The following is a 13,406-nucleotide window of genomic DNA, read 5'->3' on the forward strand; positions in this document are numbered from 1 at the left end:
TAAAGATAGACATATATCTGCTACAGTTCTATTTTGACCAACAAAACACTTGTCTTTTTTGGGGTCTAGTATTTCCCCCGTTGTTTTTCCACCCCTTTATTTCCAAGCTTTTGTATCCTTTGAGCGTTCTCTTAGAATCCATGTGTCTGAGATGTCTTCTTTTAACAGAAATTGAAAATATACAGAGATAGTAGCACTTGGCCCTTCACATACATCATGAGCACAGATCACTGTACAGGAAAATTACGTGGCAAATAAGTTTTAGAATTTAAATAATAGATCCAAGAGCTGGAAGGCGTCGAGCCTGTGCCCTCAGCACAGTGGAAGGACGCCCTCAGCAGTCCCTCACACAGTCGCCCTCTGAAGGGGCGGTGCTAGGATCCAAGCTCCTCAGGCCACCAGGGAAGCCCCCTTGATCCCTCTCCCTCCCAACCCTCAAAGATAGCAGGATGAAAATGACCCGGTGAACGGCACAGGGGTCCATTTGGGGCCTCTTCCCCAGCCCCACTGCCTACGTCACAAGGTCGGCCTGGGCTGCTCCCACCCCGAGCTGGGAGGGGAACGAACAGACTTGCCCCTCATATTGAGATGAACCTTTGCATGGGATGCGGCCCAGGACCACCTCGGCTGAGAGCAGGTGTGTGTGCTATTACCATGAGGGACAACAGCAGGGTTTGTAAAGTCACCTGTCTGCAGGACTGGTGTGGGTGACACTGGGAACATGACTCCGCTGCCAAGACTCTAAAACCTCGAGGGTTGGTTTTCTCTTCACAGAGACCCCACGGGGCCTTCTGGCCCCACGCTTACCCAAGGTGCCAGGCTCACTGAGCCCGCCCTGCTCAACCCTACCAGAGCATGTTCCCGTCCAGTGTGAGCCCTGGGTTGGGGTTCTCACACCTTGGTTTGCCTGGTCGGTCTCAGTTTCACCTGCTGTCTTAATGTAAGTATTAGTGACACCCCTTTATGATCTCATATCAAGTCTGTACAGTACATTATGGTCACCCCATGCACAATGGAGGACAAGCTACCCACACACACATGCACAAACACCCTCACCCACACACACACCAAAGGCCCACTGAATCCACCCAACCACATGCCACGCACAGAGCCCTGTTATAAAGTGATTTTATTAAATTGATTTGGACATACTGCAGGTCAAATAATATTTCCTGAAGATAACAATTATGGACCTTAAAGCTTGACATAAAATTAGTAGCTTCAAAAGTGTTAGTCATATTCCCCAGCAACAGCATGATAAAATAATTCAACTATGTAGAAATATAGAACTCTAGGACTAGCTGGAAACTCAGAGATCATTCCGCCTAAGATCCTCATTCTGTACATGAGAAAACTAGACTCAAAGGTTAAGCAATTTGCCCAAGCTCACAGACCTACCAGTAATAAAACTAGAAATCAAACCAATTTTTCCTAAAACTAAAATCCTATCGATATTTTAATGGGCTCGCTATCAACTAAAACCTAGGTTTTTCTCTACTGCTCCACACTACTGCGACATGAACGAGTAACCGACACTACAGAAAACGGAGTCTCTGCACGCCTGGAAGGGGCTTTATTCAGTGACCGTCCAGCCCGCTGTCTGAGAGGGGAGGGCTGTCCAGTTACAAACCCAAGGCTTGTGAGCAGAGGTGCCTGCATCAGCAATTTACCCCCAAGTCCCACCCGAAAGTTCAGAGCACCCTCTGCTCTGGAGTCTCCTTTTAGCTATGCCAAAACCCCTTCCAGTCAAACTGACGACATGAACTCAAACATGGAGAAAGAAAAAGATCACACGCAGGTTAGGGATTTCCATGACGGAGGGAGTCAGTCGTTTTCCAGCCTCTCAGACAGCTGACCAACAGCGCCCAGGGGCTCACCCATTTCAGAGCATCACAGAGCCTCAGTTTCCCCCAAAAAACTTCCTGAGCTAAAGGATGACGTGTGGGAAAGCAGTGAAAAACGGAATGAGGAGAGAAACAGGGGAAACCTGGCTGCTTTTCATTCTTGTTATTGGGGGCTTTTGGTCTTCTAAAAATTCCTTGAGTTCCTCCATGAGTTTTTAACATCTAGCAGAAACCAAACCAAACAAACAAACAAAAAACAAACCCCAGGCCTGCAAATGCCAGATGTTGAGGTGACTCAGCACCTCCCCTCCCCACTGCTCTCGCCCTCCTGCCCCGCTGACTTGTCTGTATGCCCGAGAGGCCTGGCATGCCAGCGGGCCCCTCTGCCCTCCAGCTCCTCCACCACCCGGTAAAGGCCTGCCCTGATGGCTAGCTAAGGCTGCCCCACCCCCGCCCCCCACCGCACTACATGTCACCCTAGTTTATTTGCTTTTTCGCACCTACTATTTCAACTACATTATTTATCTGTTTACTTGCTTATCATCTGTCTCCTCTGCCAGGACTCAGCTCAGTGAGCAGGGACCCTGTCGGCCTCCCTTGGTGGTGTCCCCAGTACCAAGCCCCACACCCGCCAGAGCAAGTGTGCAGCCACTCCTTGTTGAATGAACAGAGACCAGAACGATGATCAATGGCAGTCAGGCTTGCAAAGGCCTGGGCGTGCACCCCTCCAGGATGAAGATGGGTGTTGCCTGAGATCCGACGCCGGGACGTCATGGCTGATCCTTCCTACCAAGCACTTCTCACAAGGACTCCCCCTCCCCCCGCTGCTGGGGCCCCCAGCACTGCTGAGAGGGTGGCTTGGGGTGGAGCTGTGAACCTGGCTTGCTTCTTCCTGCCGGCTAGTTACACTCAGCTATTTCCAGAACAGTTCACGCTAACAGTGCGTGGGGACGGGGGAAAGTCAGTCAGACCGACAGACACAGTGATGGGCAGAATCCAGACAATTAAAAAAGTTCAAGCAAAGTTCAAGGGCATGTCTATCTGCCCATGATTTCTCTGATAGGCCACATGGATGGGTATGACAAGTCACCTACAACCTAAAGGGAAACGGAATGCCATCTAGGAAGGGGCGGGGAAGGAGGTATTGGCAAGTGCTGGCAGGCTCAGAAAGAATGGGCCACAAGGGAAGACATGGGGGGCCCAGAGAGGGGCGAGTCAGCCGCCCGGTTGGAGTAAGTGCTACTGTTCCCTACTGCATTCACCTGTATGCCTGCATCACGGGGAGGGGGCCCTGCAAGGGTGGCGGGAAGAGTGGACAGAGGTGACTTGGTGGTGATGGTGATTTTTTTAATGTCCTATCTTGGCAACCAAGGTACAGCAGCGGGTTCCTAGGCAGTGTGTGACCATACTGGATGGAACCTGGCTGACCTCGAGGGGGATTTCATGCTTCAAGCCAAGTGGTGGCACACACTTGGCATGAATCAGGCAATCCACCTCCCATATGCCTTTGCACCAAACATCCTCTCCTAGGGATTGCTTTGAGCGTTTTTTTTTTTGGGGGGGGGGAGTGTATCAATGTGGGTACTTACAGGGGTTCCTTCCTAGTGGCACTTATGGGTTGTCAGGTCTTTGTTATATAACAGATATTTTGAGGTGGTTCCTCTCCTTGGTGTGCACCCTCTGGTGGATGCAGAGGCTGGTGCTCTGGCTGAAGGCCTTGCCGCACTGGTCACATTTAAACGGTTTCTCCCCCGTGTGCACCCTCTGGTGGATACAGAGGCTGGAGCTCTGGCTGAAGGCCTTGCCGCAGCCACAGCATCTATAAGGTTTCTCCCCCGTGTGCACTCGCTGGTGGATGCAGAGGCTGGAGCTCTGGCTGAACGCCTTGCCGCATTCGTAGCACTTATAGGGTTTCTCCCCGGTGTGCACCCGCTGGTGCATGCACAGGCTGGACGTGTGCCGGAAGGCCTTGCCACACTCCTCACATTTGAAGGGCTTCTCGCCCGTGTGCACCCTCTGGTGCATGCAGAGGTTAGAGCTGTTGCTGAAGCCCCGGCCGCACTCACTGCAGACGTAGGGCTTCTCCCCGGTGTGGACACGCATGTGGATCTGCAGGTGCGAGCTCCAGTTGAAGGCTTTGCCACACTCGTAACACTTATAGGGCTTCTCCACAGTGTGAATCTTCTTGTGTCTGTTTAGTTTGGTTGTCGTGCTAAAATCTTTACCGCAATCGTCGCATTTATAGACCTTCTCGCCTGTGTGGTCTCGCCAGTGGATGTGAAGTTCTGATATGTGGAAGAAACCTTTGTCACACTTGTCACACTTGTGAGGCTTCTCGGCCGTGTGGATTTTCTGGTGCATAAAGAGATCGGCGCGCTCGGAGAAGAATTCCCTACACATGGGGCACTTGTAGATCATGTTTCCTATTTGGTATGGTGGTGGGGAGGGGGAGGGCCTACCACTTCTCTGCTCACAGGGCTCGGAGCCTCATCCAGCTGCTCCTTGGGCCACGGGGCCGCTCAGCTCAGCCTTACCCTAGCAGCTCCCTCTAAGGCTGGCCTGAGCGCTGCCCTGCCTGGCTTCCTACGGAGGGCTTCTTCCTGCATAGTGCTCCTACTGGGCTTATGGCCAGTCACAATGTCACGGCTATTTGTGCGCCCTCTCTGGAACTTAACACAGCTATTCCTGTGAGCTCCTGGGCTGCCCACATGCCAGGGGGCTCCCAGGGTGCAAACCTGTGGGGTCCTGAGCCCTGGAATCTTCCTTGTGGAGAGTCCTCTCAAGCACCTCACTCTCAGAGCAAGGGCCGCACAGTGTCCCCTGCAGCTGAGAGCCAGAGGCTGCTGGCCGGCCTGGGTCCCCTGCAGCCTCCCCCAGGAGAGTCAGTCCGACATTCCGCTCGCTACTCATCAGACAGGGCCTCCCCAAGAAGCGAGCTCCTCAGGTGCCTGGTGCTTCGGCATCCCTTCTCTGAAGATCCTCTACAAGGGCGCCTCACCGGTCCCTAGGACGGAAACATAAATTGTTAATTAAAAATGCCCTCTGCCTGGTCGTGGCTATTGTCCCAGGATGCATCACGTGGAAGAGGACAGCATGGCACGCACCTGCCTGGATGCTAGGGAAGCAGATTTCTCCTATCTTCCAGAGATGAGTGGCTGGGTGTGCAGGGCTGAAGGAGAGAAGGTGCAGACATCAGGCCCCTGCCTCTGACCCAGGCCCCCAACCCAATTACAAGCATGTGCTGCAATGCTCTGCACCACGACAGGGGGAGCCTGAGGGCACAGGGAGAGGGCAGCTTTACCGAGATGCATGGGGAGAAACGGCAGCTGTCCCGCACTTCAGACCACGCCTCCCGAGGGCAGCGGCAGCACTGCTTTCTGAACTGCCTTCTACTCACTAAAGACTACCTGTGAGACAGTCAGTCTCCTGCTTGCTTCTCCTCGCTGGACTCCTAGTGAACTTCACATCCCCACTGAAAGCCCACCTGAGAAAGCAGGGCCTTGCCACCCTACCTGCCAGTCCCCTCCTCACACACTCCGAGCAGCTTCCTGCCCTGGTACGTGAAAGACTCTCCTCCACGCTGTGTCCTCGCTGTGTGTGACTGTGCTGCCACCATGCCCTCCCTCGGGAGAAGACCTTCACTAGGTCAGCCCCGATTCTGACCTTCGCTGCTCCCTCAAGCAGGCAGAACTTGCCATGACTCCCAAGAGCCTGGTGTTTGCTCAGTGTCCTGCAGACTGGCAGGGCCCGAGGAGACGCTCTGGGTGTGGCTCACTGCGCTATTCTGGCAAGGGGGCGGTGCTCCTTCCCACGTGCTGGGAGAGGCTGCCTGGTTCCACGCAGACTAGCCAGCCCAGCTCATCCATTTGGCAGAGCACTGCACGTCCCATGGCTCTGTGCCACTCCCCAAAGTGATGCTTCAATGAAGCAATTAATGGAATAGCTTTCACAGGTCATCTCGACGGACATAACTTGCACACCAGGGCACTCACAGTCCATCCCTGCACTACTTCCTCACTGTGACACATTGGGCAGCCATTCAAACACCAATGAGGATGCGATGGTGTGAACTCAGGCACACCAGGTACATAAAAGAAAGCAAGGTATAACACCAGGGGACTTCAGAAAATTCATAGAAAATGGAATTATGGGATAATGGCATTTCTCCATGAATTTTTTTTCAAGTCACCTTGTATAATATGCTATTATCTTGTATGCAAAAAAAGGGAGGGCATATGAAGCCTGCGGTAGTTTCATAATCTGGTGTCAATTTGGAACTTGAAAGGATTAAGAGTGAAGGGGTGGAGTTTAGTCCATCAATTGGGTCATAGCCAATGAGGCCTCGTGTGGACATGGCCTTTTCCTGAGGATTCTGGGAACTCCGGTATTTCCTCCTTGGAGGCACCAGACTCTCTCAACTCACTCCCTGAGACGCTCTACTGACCAGACACATGGTGCCATGCTGATATAGCCGTGCCCTTGGAGCGGGAGAAACCACATGGAGACCCTGCCAGCACTGAGATGCTTACAATGCCACTGGATCCACAAGACTTCCCACCTACTGGCCCATGATCTTCCTGCACTCGACGTCACTACATGTGTTGTGTGAGTCTAAAGAGGAATTTATAGATTGTACTGGACATATGGGCTAATATCGGACTTTTATGGACTTGATCTGGACTAGGCTGGGATGTTTTCTCAATGTTCAATTGCTCTAGTATATACAGAGCTCTTTAGTATACACATGTGAGTCTCCCTGGACTTGTTTCTCTAGTCTACCCAGACTAACACAAAGATACTTACGTATTCATTTCTAGGAATAGAAATAGACATGGAGAAAGATCTAAAATTATATTTAGAAGATTAGCCGTAAACGAGAGAGGAGATGAGAAGGGGGTGTAGTTCTGACTGTGGATGCACATACAGAGGGAGGCCCATTGGCCAAAAGCAGGACCGGTGCACATCAGAAAGAATCATGGATGCGGCTGATGGAACTGCAGGGGTGCAGAAACCCCATGAGTTCACAGGGAGGACAAGAAGAGGGGGCTGAGGGGAAGAGAGAGGAGAGGCAGAAAGGGGAAGAGACCAGGAATTCAATGCATGGGAAGAACTGGAGTAGGGCACTGACTTCCCCTGAGAACTGGTCAGGAGGATGGAATTCAGCATTTATGCAACCGTTCCTCTATAAACGATCTTTCCAGGTAATAAAAAAACACCCTGCTAATGAGGTCACACTCATGAAATCCTGGCTTCAGGCACCAGTCAGAGATGGGGGAAAGTGGGAAGAGAGGTCGGAAGACCAGGAACTGGCAGGTGGGATGGGCTGTCTTGCCAGTCGGTCAGTATGACCAGCAGAGGGGGACCCAGACAAGGCATGCCCTGCACATGACACTCCACTGAAGGGTCTTGCCCAGAGACCCAATCTGCACCTAATGGAGTGTCGAGACTGGTCTTCATTTAGGGCCAACTGGACGGAGGAACACTGGGAGATGAACAAGCTTGTAGCAAGCAAATGGCATGAAAAAGCAGAGGGGCTGCTCCAGCTGAAAGAGCATCTAGACTAAACAGTCAAATGTAGCAGGAGGCCCTTCTTTGGAATCGGATTCTAACAGGCCAGCTGCGAAAAGGAGACCGCTGAGGGGATGTGACTCGGAGCTGGTTCCAGGTTCCATCACTGCCGGTTGAGTCAGGCGTAGCAATGACACAGTGGACCTTAAACAGATGCCAACACTTTTCAGAGGGACACTGCTGTATGTAGGAGCATAGGTCAGCACATACCCAAGTTGGGCTTTAAAGTAATTCAGGGGGGCGGAGCGGAGAGAAAAGAAGGGGATTAAACAAATGTAGTGAGAGCTGGATATAGGTACTCTAGAAGTTCCTTGAGAAAACGTTTTTAAAGCTGTCAGGGCAGTCTTCCGCTGCCCCTCTTGCAGTGACAGGCACGCCCAGGATGAGGCATGCTGGGGGGGGGGGGCAAGGTTGTGAGCTACACCAGTACAGCTGACCCTCGGCTAACACAGCTTGAGTTGCTCAGGTTCACTTACTTACAGCCTAGTCGGTCTCAAGACACCTGGATGATGTGACCCCACAATGTTGGTAACTGCAGGACGGTACTGCAAACACATTTTCTCTGAATAATGTTTCCCTTTCCCTAGCTTACTTTATTATAAGAATACAGATATAACACATGTAACATACAACGTGTGTTAATTAACTATGTATGTTCTTGGGACAGGATGCTAGTAGTAGCTGAGCTTGGGGCAAGTCAAAAGCTATACACTGATTTTTGAGTGTGTGTGGGGGTGTGCGGGAGAGTCAGCACCCCAAACCTAGAGTTGTCCAAAGGTCAAATGTCAACCTCAAATGGCAGCCACTCCCACAGTCTATCTTAAACACACATGACAGTGCTGGAGGCTGCAGGGCAGGTTGTAGGCAAAGGGGCACCAGCACAAGACATGTTCTTACACTCCCAGGCTGGCCTCAGGAGAAGCTGGTTCTCTGCTAGAGAGAGGTCCTACAGGCCCACACAGGGTTCCTTGTGGGCTCTCCAATCCTTCTACATGGCTTCCCAGTATCGCCCCACAGGAGGCACTGCCATGTACCCTTGGGAAGCCCGTATCATGAGAGCTGCCTGCCATGCTGGGGCCAGGGTCAGCTGCATGCTGTGTGAAAAAGGAAGGAAGAAAAAAGCCTCAGAAACTGCAGGAAACTGGCCAAGTGACCAGTCAACAAACAGAAAGGAGTGCCATCACTAACCAATGCTCACCACCGTGGTCCTGCCGAGGCAGTACCTGCCCACCTGCTTCTGACACCATGGCGCCCTGAGCATCAGCACCAGCCCAGGTGAAGGAAATTGGAGCCAGCAGCCCCAGAGAGCTGACCTGGAGTAGACAGGAGATGCTAGCAGATGAACCCTCTTGAATCTGCAGCTGAGAAAGCCTATGCCAGCCAGAGACTTGGTGTGCATGGCTAACTCTGGGTGCACACTGCAAAGCAGGCCTGGAGCCTCAGCTGCCCCACTTCTCTGAGGAAGATGAGGGTCCAACACCAGGACTACAGCCAATGCAGAGCGGGTCAAACCTCCCAGGGAGGACCTGTGAGGCCACTGGCTCATAAAGGAGGCTGCAGTGGGGACAGCTGGGTGACAACTCTCCAGTGACACTTCACTGATAGGTGCTTAAGGACCAGGGACTGGGGGAGGTTTGTGAAGGGACCAGGATGCCTTTCACAAGGGGGTGGGAGAAGAGAATAGAGGTCACTGAGACAGAGAGACAGGAAGAAAGGGGTTCCACGTAGCCTTGAAATTTCAGGGCTTTAAGTCTCCTGTCTTACACAATTAAAAGATAAAAACTAATGACTTCTGAACCTCAGTGACAGGTACACTTTTTCTACTTTTAGTCTGTGGAATTCTCCACAATAAAGCGAGACAGTTCTTCATAGAGCTATAGAAGGAAAGCCAAGTGCCACTTGCCCACAGGAGTTCAGTGAGCACTGCTTAGTAATCTGTCAGCCACACAAGCCCAGGCACAACACAACAGGGATGCCACGTGACAAATCAGTCAGCCATTTCCCTGACCAGAGAGGAACCCTCTGCTGACGAGAACACCCTCTCCTTCCAGCTTCCTGGTTCCCTTGATCCAATGGGGCTTCTGTCCTCCTTACTGACCCGATTATCTATCCTTGTGCCCTGCTTCCTATGCCTTCCTTCTGCAGCCACACTCCTCGCACATGGCCATTCCCACAGCGGCACCTCGGCCTCATCCTCCAAACCACCATGTGCTCCTCCTTCCAGCTGACTTCATCTCCACCGGCCTTCTCACGGTTCCTAGCCAGCACCCAGCTCCCTCCTTTCACCTCCCACCAGCTCTCTATCACTGGCGGCTGACTTATTTTCCTGCCGTCACACAGTGACTTTCCTAGCTCCCGACTGCTCACACCCTCCCCTGTGTTGTGCTGTCGGCCTCAGACAGAGTAACAGGGGACAGCCAGCCCGCTGGACTGAAGCAGCTCCTGAGCGACTAAGACCGGTGGGCACCATCTGGTGTGAAGACTGGGCTGCTACATCAGCAGGGCCGCAGCGGACTTCACCACACATGATGCAGCAGCTCCCATAGCGGGGCAGTGCCAGCGCTTCTGCTCACCGCCGCTATGCCTTTTGTAAGCCACTTACGCTACAACCCCACTTCCTTTGCCGGGAGGGCCGCAAGCAGGGGGGCTCCACCCCGTCTCGGGCTGCTGTGAAATGAAACTAGTCAGGGCCCAAGCAAGAACTCAAGAGTCCTGGTGGTGTAGTGGTTACATGTTGGGCGCGGATCTAAAAGGTCAGCTGTTTGAAACCACCAGACAGAGCTCTGCAGGAGAAAGACATCCTAGAGCAGCGCTCACAGCCAGCCTGGGTTGTCCGAAACAAAACTGTCCTCGTGGCTCCAGATGAGGCCATGCCTCAGGGGCCAGGAGGGCAATCTCAAGGTGTGTGGGGGGTCTAGTTTAAGGTCACAAGGACTAACAGGGCCACGTCTCCCCTTCCCCTCCCAGAAGTATTCAAATCCTAGAATGAACACTGTCCCTTTGGGTTTACAAGGCTGTAAAATTTTTTCCCACCAAGAGCCAGGTGGACACAAACCACAGGCGGGCTGTGGCTAGCAGTCCAACGCAGCGTGGAGCCAGAAAGAACAGCCCTGACCATGGGCTTCCGGCGCCTGGCCAACCCCTCCTTCAGTCCACTTGCTAGACTTGACACCCCAGAGCTTGGGATCCTGCCCTCCCTCTCCATCCTTCCTCAGCAAAAGTCCTAGGCTCGCTACCATAGCCTAGACAGAGTCCAAAGTCTACTGATTGGGCTGCTGACTTTTAATAAGCGGAGGCAGGGAGGAAAAGTACGCGCAAGGGCACAAGAGAGACAGGCTTTTCTTCTGTCCTGGGGACAACTGCTCTTCCTGACAGGACCTAGTGGCTCCTAATGGGGAAAAGAAAGACAAAAGCAGCTGTGTCTGATTTTCCTTTAAATAAGGATTTCCACAAAGACTATGAAGGGCAAAAAAATTATCAAGGGAATGATGTCACTCTTGTGTCCGAGGAGATAATTGCAGGTATTATTAAAGAAATCACGGATGACAGAGGCGCAGAAGAGCTTCTGCTCCTCAGCCAAGTCCTCCCACAGGGATGAGCCAGGGGCTCGGCTCGGCCAGCGGCAGGCTGGAGGTCTGGGCTCTGCCACTGGCTACATGCTGATCTCAGACGATCTGTGGAAACAGGGTGATAATGTCGACACCACTCAGCTATGGGGCTGTGGTAATTACAGGTGGTACTAGGTGGGCGAGGGCCTATCAAGAGGGGCCGCATCCTAGTTGAGGCAAAATAAATAGTCCTTTCCCCGTTTCTTGTCTTTTAATGAGCGGGTGACACATTAATTATTTGCCAGGAACCTCACTTCACAAGCAGGTGCTTTCAGAGGCCAGATGATCTCAGCCCCCTTAATGAGGGTTTCTCTGCTGGGAAAGCCAAGACCGGCTGCCGGTGCCTCCTGGCCCCACCCCGTGCCCCCTTGGCCCTTCAGCCACAGGGCTGTCTTCCGAGTCCAGCTTCCCTGACTTTGGGCCTGCGTTTAGACAGTACACACAGAGAAAGCAGAGCAACTGGGGGATACGGGCAGGGCCCACAGGAGGCACATAGGCACTCTCCTACCTAACCTGCCTGGTGACTGTTAACAGAGAGGATCACATCAAGATGCAGCCACACATGGTGGGGATAACACAGAACTTGTGAACAAATGGCCAAGTTCAAAGTCTTACTGACACTAACTAGTAGTGTGTACAACCACAGACCCAACGCAGTCACCTATAGAATGGGATAGGGCCATGAGCTCTTGCTCCCAGGGCAGAAGGCCCCAAGCACAGCGGGATCTTCTGAGAGAGGGCAGGAAGCACTCTAGGAGACAAGACAACAATGTACTGTTTCAGCCAAAACCGCCTCTCCCGTTGTCCTCTTCTGGCTGCCTCTATAGCAGGGGTTCTCAACCCTCCTAATGCCTCAACCCTTGAATACAGTTCCTCATGTTATGGTGACCCCCCCAACCATAAAACTACTTTCATTGCTACTTTATCACTGTAATTTTGCTACTGTTATGAATCGGTGACCCCTGTGAAAGGGTCGTATGGCCCCCCAAGGGGTTGAGACTCACTGCTCTAAAGGATCTTTCTTCCTCAGGGCCAGTCTTCCACCACTGGGCTGGGTGGGCCGTGGACGCCAGCCCGAGACCTTAGTCTACAGCAGGCGGTGCCAAGGGGACAGAAGCCAGCCTGAAGCAGAGCCTGGAGCGCTCACCCACCCTTAGAAGGAAGGTCTGGAAGCCCTGGGTGCACCCAGCTAACTCAGGAGGAAGACCGACTGGGTCTAGAGACAGGAAGGGGTTCTTTAGCTGAGTGGTCCTCAGGGATGCTGGAAGGGAGACCTCAGAGCAGTTGGCAGGTCAAGAATTGAGGGATGGGTCAACAAATAAAGCTTGAACTATTTACAGGGTTTTCCTTTTTTTGTCATTGTTTTTGTGCTGTTTTATTTTCTTTTGTTGCTTTGTTTTGCTCTTATTTTTGTGCATATTATCTCTGCAGGTCTATCTAGATAAGGAACGTGGGATAAACAATCTGGAAGAGAAGAAAATGGGACCAACAGTTCGGTTGGGTGACATGGGAGAGGGGAGGCGGGGAAAAGGAAGTGGTGTTAATAAACCCAGGGACAAGGGAACAAGTGATCCAAAGTCGGTGGTGAGGAGGGTGTAGGAGGCCTGGTAGGGTTTGATCAAGGGCAATGTAACTGAGAGGAATTACTGAAACCCAAATGAAGTCTGAGCATGATAGTGGCACAAAAGGAAGCAAAAGGAAATAGAGGAAAGAACTTGGAAGCAAAGGGCATTTATAAAGGTCTAAATATAGGCATGTACACATGTAAATACATTTATATATGATGATGGGGAAATAGATCTACGTGCATATATTTACAGGTTTAGTATTAAGGTAGCAGATGGACATTGGGTCTCCACTCAAGTACTCCCTCAATGCAAGAACACTTTGGTCTATTAAACTGGCATTCCATTATGCTCACCTTCCAGACACAATTGCTGAAGACAAAGCAGGTGCATAAGTAAATGTGGTTAAGAAAGCTGATGGTGCCTGGCTATCAAATGACATAGTGTCTGGGGTCGTTCTTAAAGGCTCGAAGATAAACAAGCAGCCATCTAGCTCAGAAGCAACAAAGCCCACATGGAAAAAGCATACCAGCCTGTGTGATCACCAGGTGTCGAAGGGCTGAGGTATCAGGCATCAAAGAACGAAAAAGCGTATCCTTGTGAATGAGGGGAAGTGCAGAGTGGGGACCCAAAGCCCATCTGTAGGCAACTGGACTCCCCTAACAGAAGGGTCTCAGGGAGGAGACGAGCCAGTCAGGGTGCAGTGCAGCAACAATGAAACATACAATTTTTCTCTAGTTCTTTAATGCTTCGTCCCTACACCCTATCATGAGCCCAATTCTTTCTTACAAATCTGGCTAGACCAGAGGATGTACAGTGGT

The 13,406-nt window shown here is 51.9% G+C and overlaps 1 protein-coding gene across 4 annotated transcripts in view; it reads right to left on the bottom strand.

Annotated features, from left to right (window-relative positions):
* Window positions 1-1,111: 1,111 nt before the first annotated feature.
* ZNF664 (zinc finger protein 664) overlaps window positions 1,112-13,406 on the bottom strand; it is a 29,402-nt gene continuing 17,107 nt past the window's right edge. For all 4 annotated transcript variants that reach the window (XM_075535070.1, XM_075535068.1, XM_075535069.1 and 1 more), the window contains exons 4-5: window positions 4,949-5,013; window positions 1,112-4,848 (exon numbers count right to left, since the gene is read on the bottom strand). In XM_075535070.1, the coding sequence (XP_075391185.1) occupies window positions 3,477-4,262 (786 nt within the window). In that variant the 5' untranslated portion in view covers window positions 4,263-4,848; window positions 4,949-5,013 and the 3' untranslated portion in view covers window positions 1,112-3,476. The remainder of the gene's footprint in view (window positions 4,849-4,948; window positions 5,014-13,406) is intronic.

Source organism: Tenrec ecaudatus, chromosome 16, assembly GCF_050624435.1.
Source record: "Tenrec ecaudatus isolate mTenEca1 chromosome 16, mTenEca1.hap1, whole genome shotgun sequence".
Taxonomy (NCBI): domain Eukaryota; kingdom Metazoa; phylum Chordata; class Mammalia; order Afrosoricida; family Tenrecidae; genus Tenrec; species Tenrec ecaudatus.